General features: G+C 37.7%; 1 protein-coding gene across 1 annotated transcript in view; it reads left to right on the plus strand.

Moving 5' to 3' along the window:
• Positions 1 to 1968, plus strand: part of FAM120A (family with sequence similarity 120A) — a 75810-nt gene extending 73842 nt beyond the window's left edge. Inside the window, exon 18 of the mRNA XM_048488184.1 lies at positions 83 to 1968. Within this exon, the coding sequence (XP_048344141.1) occupies positions 83 to 394 (312 nt within the window). The 3' untranslated portion in view covers positions 395 to 1968. The remainder of the gene's footprint in view (positions 1 to 82) is intronic.
• Positions 1969 to 4087: the final 2119 nt, after the last annotated feature.

Raw genomic sequence — 4087 nt, forward strand, 5'->3', positions numbered from 1 at the left:
TTTATTACGCATAATGTTTATAACTTTTGCTCTCCTGCTGCCTGTCTCCCCCCTTCCCCCCCCCCCTTTATCTTTTAAACAGGGCAAACCTCCTTATGCTGCTTCAGCAGAAGAAGTGGCCAAAGAACTTAAGTCAAAATCAGAGGAATCAAAGTCCTCTATTGTGTCTTCGGAAGGATCCCTGGCTGAAAATGGAGTAGTGAATGAGGAGAAACCAGCTTCCCAGATGAATGGGAATACAGCAGACGTCAGGGCTTCCAACCAGTCTGAAAGTGCCTTGAGTAATGACTCTAAAATGTGCAATACGAATCCTCACTTAAATGCACTAAATGCAGACAGTGCTTGCCATAAAGATGATGCTCTTGAGGCCACTGTCTTAAAAAAAGAAGAGTAAACTTATTTTTTATAGAGGGTGAAGGATGTTGGAAGGGTCAGGATTAGGAATATCTGGGAAGAACGAGAGCCTACAGTTACGTACATTTTTTCCTTTCCGTAAGAGAAAAATGAGGACATTGGAAATTCGGATCCCTCTTGGATGTCAGAGATTTAATGAACACATTTTTTAGTTTTAACCAGTTGTAGTCAATGCTACAATACAACAAAAATGAAAGCGAATGAAGAGCATTTGACTCCCTCACTTAAAATGAAGTATACACAAAGTTTAAACTGGTTATGACAAAAGCTTGTAGTTTTTGTTTCTTGAAATATATTAAAAAAAACAAATTTTGGCAGTCTTTCAGTATATATAGCTTAAATATAATTTTTAGTACTTGGCACCATATGTATGCCATTATATTTGATTTTGCATTACTGTATCACAAAGCTTTCTTTAAGGCTTTGATTTCATGATTATGGGGGGAAAGGCACAACCACAGTTCTTTCTTTTCTTAGATTTCATCACTGTTGATGTGGTTATTTTTATGTTTAAAATGTGCAAAACTCAAAACAAAAAAATAGAGAGTAATATTGGAGTTCTGATGATTTTAAATATCCATCACACGTTCTTTACAAGCAAGTTAAAAGGATTTAACTTGAAAATCATAGAAGGTGCAAATGACCTTTTCAAAACAAACACAATGTGTTCGGATACTTTTTGTGACTAATACCATGCATCCGTGATCAATGAACTATGTGGTTTTTAATCAGACGTAGACCATTAGTACTACTATTTGAGCTAAACTTCTGCATGGTTCATAATTTTTAAAGTGTGTAGTTAATATTATGCATGTTATTGTCCTTTCTTCCATTCTTACAAGTACTGTGCCCATTTGCAAAACAAAAAAAAGCTAATAATCAGTAATAGTCCTATAAAAGATGTTAACTATGTTTAGTCATTGACTGATCTTGCTCTAACCTTAAAATTTTGTGATTATTGACCTCTGTTGCATTTATTCTAAAACAAAAAAAAATTATCTAGCCGTTTTGAATATCAACGTTACCCTGGTGTACTCATTGCTGTATGCATTATTGTTCTCTGTTGCTGTTTTATGCCTTCATATTAGCAAATATGAAACTCTGTGGAAAAACAAAAAAAAGCTTTGATCTTCAAGAGATACCCCCCTTCTGTAGCAGGAAACAAATGGCTTGTTCTTGAGAACTTTCCCATCAAGAATTTAGTATAAGCAAATATACCTGTATCATTTTGATGTTTTTGTTAGTGTTTCCAGACTTAATGTACTTCAAAATCAGAATCATTTCTTTCTATTCGTTTTCATATAATTCTCCTGATGCTCTTCATCACACATTAGTGATCAGAAATGAGGTGTAATTCCCCATTCCCTGCCCGCAAGAGCTAAGTAGGTATCTTAATGTAAGTTGAAGGGAGTTCTGCCCCAGCTCATGGATTGTGCAAGAATGAACTACTGTTGGGTTTGATTGGTTGTCGATGGATTGTGGTGTGGTGTATTTGAAGGCTATTGAATGCAACTTACAATGCTTAATAAAAATCTTTATTCTTTTAGTATAAAATATTGTATGGCTTCTTATTTTCAGATGTTTTAATGGTACCTTATTTGGTTAGAAGACCATCAAAATTCTGGGTTCGACAGAAATTTACAAAGTATTTTTTTACCTACGTTTTAAGACTTTATGGTGATCCTTGAAATATTATGAAGTGTAGCATAATTTGATTTATACATAGTTGCTCCATATCAACTTATCTAGCTGTCTCAATATAGTAACACATTTTGAAAACTGTCTTTTCTGTATTCTTATTCCACATCAGTTGTGGCTGAAATTTGTAGGAACATTCACAGCAATGGGCAGGACACAGGTGATTTTGCTGTAGGAATTATAAAGTGGAGAAGCTCAATATAGATGTCATTTTTGACAACAGCCTTTGGTTTATCATGATTTGTCATGTCACCCAGAATGCTGTACCAGTGTGTCAATTCAGCAAACCAAGAACATGTTTCTGTGGGGCCATCTCCAATAAGAATGTGTTAAAGTAGCGAAAGTTTGAAATGTTGATCAGCACATAAAGGTACCCAGTGATAGTCTGAATGTAAATAAATTGTGTAGCCCTTTTTGTAGCCACATGTGAATTACTAAGGTAGGTAATGTTTCTTGTTATGCCTATTATTCACGTGGAAATTCAAGGACAGGGAGGCTAATAAACATGGTTGTTGTGGGTTTTCTGGGCTGTGTGGCCGTGGTCTGGTAGATCTTGTTTCTAATGTTTCACCTGCATCTGTGGCTGGCATCTTCAGAGGTGTATCACAGAGGGAAGTCTGTTACACACTGTGTCCAGTGAGAAGGGAATATTTTAGTGGAGTATATATTGTCCATGTCCCAGGGTGGGAAACCAATCAGTAAGTGTTTGCGTGGAACTGCAGTAGCAGAACATGCTCTAAACAAAACTGGACATAACATTCTATTTGAAAATACTGAAATTCTGGACAACTCAGAAGGTTACTATGTCAGACTGCACAGGGAGGCCATTGAAATCCATAAACACCAAGAAAACTCCAACAAGAAGAGACTCTGAGAATTAAGAAAACTTGACTACCAGTAATTAAAAATACTAGAATCAAAGGCCAAGGGCATGCTAGGTTCATGGACAATGGACTCCATCCAGACACAGGGTTTGTATTCACTAAGACTCTTACTGCTGCAGGGAATGCAAATGTGAATCACTCCCTGGACTGAAAACCCCCACCTGCAATACAATGCTGTCTACACCTTTGCATAGCAAGTTCCACCCAAACACTTACTGATTGGTTCCGCACCCTGGGACATGGACAATATATACCCCACTAAACATTCCCTTCTCACTGGACACAGTGTGTAACAGTTCTCTCTGTGATACACCTCTGAAGATGCCAGCCACAGATGCAGGCGAAACATTAGGAACAAAATCTACCAGACCACGGCCACACAGCACAGAAAACCCACAACAACCAGTTGAATCCAGCCGTAAAAGCCTTCGACAATATGCTAATAAACATGGTCGACAGAGCCTAGAACTGGTTTTTACTAGAGATACAGCTCAAATAAATAAATAAAACCCACACACATCAAGAAACATGTGCTTCTTTCCCTGAGACAATCAGCCCAAAGGCTTAAACAAAGTAGAGAGTTTTATTTATGATTTGAACACAACCTTGGAGTGATTAGGTAGAAGTTACTAAGTTTCTTTCCAATGGAACTTCTGAACTGTTTTCCTGTTCCAGCATTTGGCATCCTTGGTTACCAATTGACCCTTTTCAAACAGTTTTAAACACTTCACTGCTTCACCAGCCAGTCTCACTCTCAACTCAACTATTGTTTTTCACCTGTTTTAGGGAAAGGCCAAACTTAACCTGTTGGTCACACTGGTGCTCAAGATATGTTTGTCCCAGACTACTGGGCTGTAAAGGTCAATACCCAGAAGCAGACTGGAGTCATATGGTTCCTATGATCCACTCCAGTCAGCAATCTGCTCACGGCATTGTCCCCAGTGTAGCTTCAGTTTTGTGGGGTGGTTGTGAGAGATTTTAGATTGTGTCTGGGTTTTAAGAATGGGGCTTTTTTGTGCTTTTAGAATTTTTTTTTTTTAGAATAGGACAGTCTTCAAGTGCCACCTGTAGAGTGCATTGCAGTTATCTAA

This window comes from Sphaerodactylus townsendi, linkage group LG03, assembly GCF_021028975.2.
Source record: "Sphaerodactylus townsendi isolate TG3544 linkage group LG03, MPM_Stown_v2.3, whole genome shotgun sequence".
NCBI lineage: Eukaryota > Metazoa > Chordata > Lepidosauria > Squamata > Sphaerodactylidae > Sphaerodactylus > Sphaerodactylus townsendi.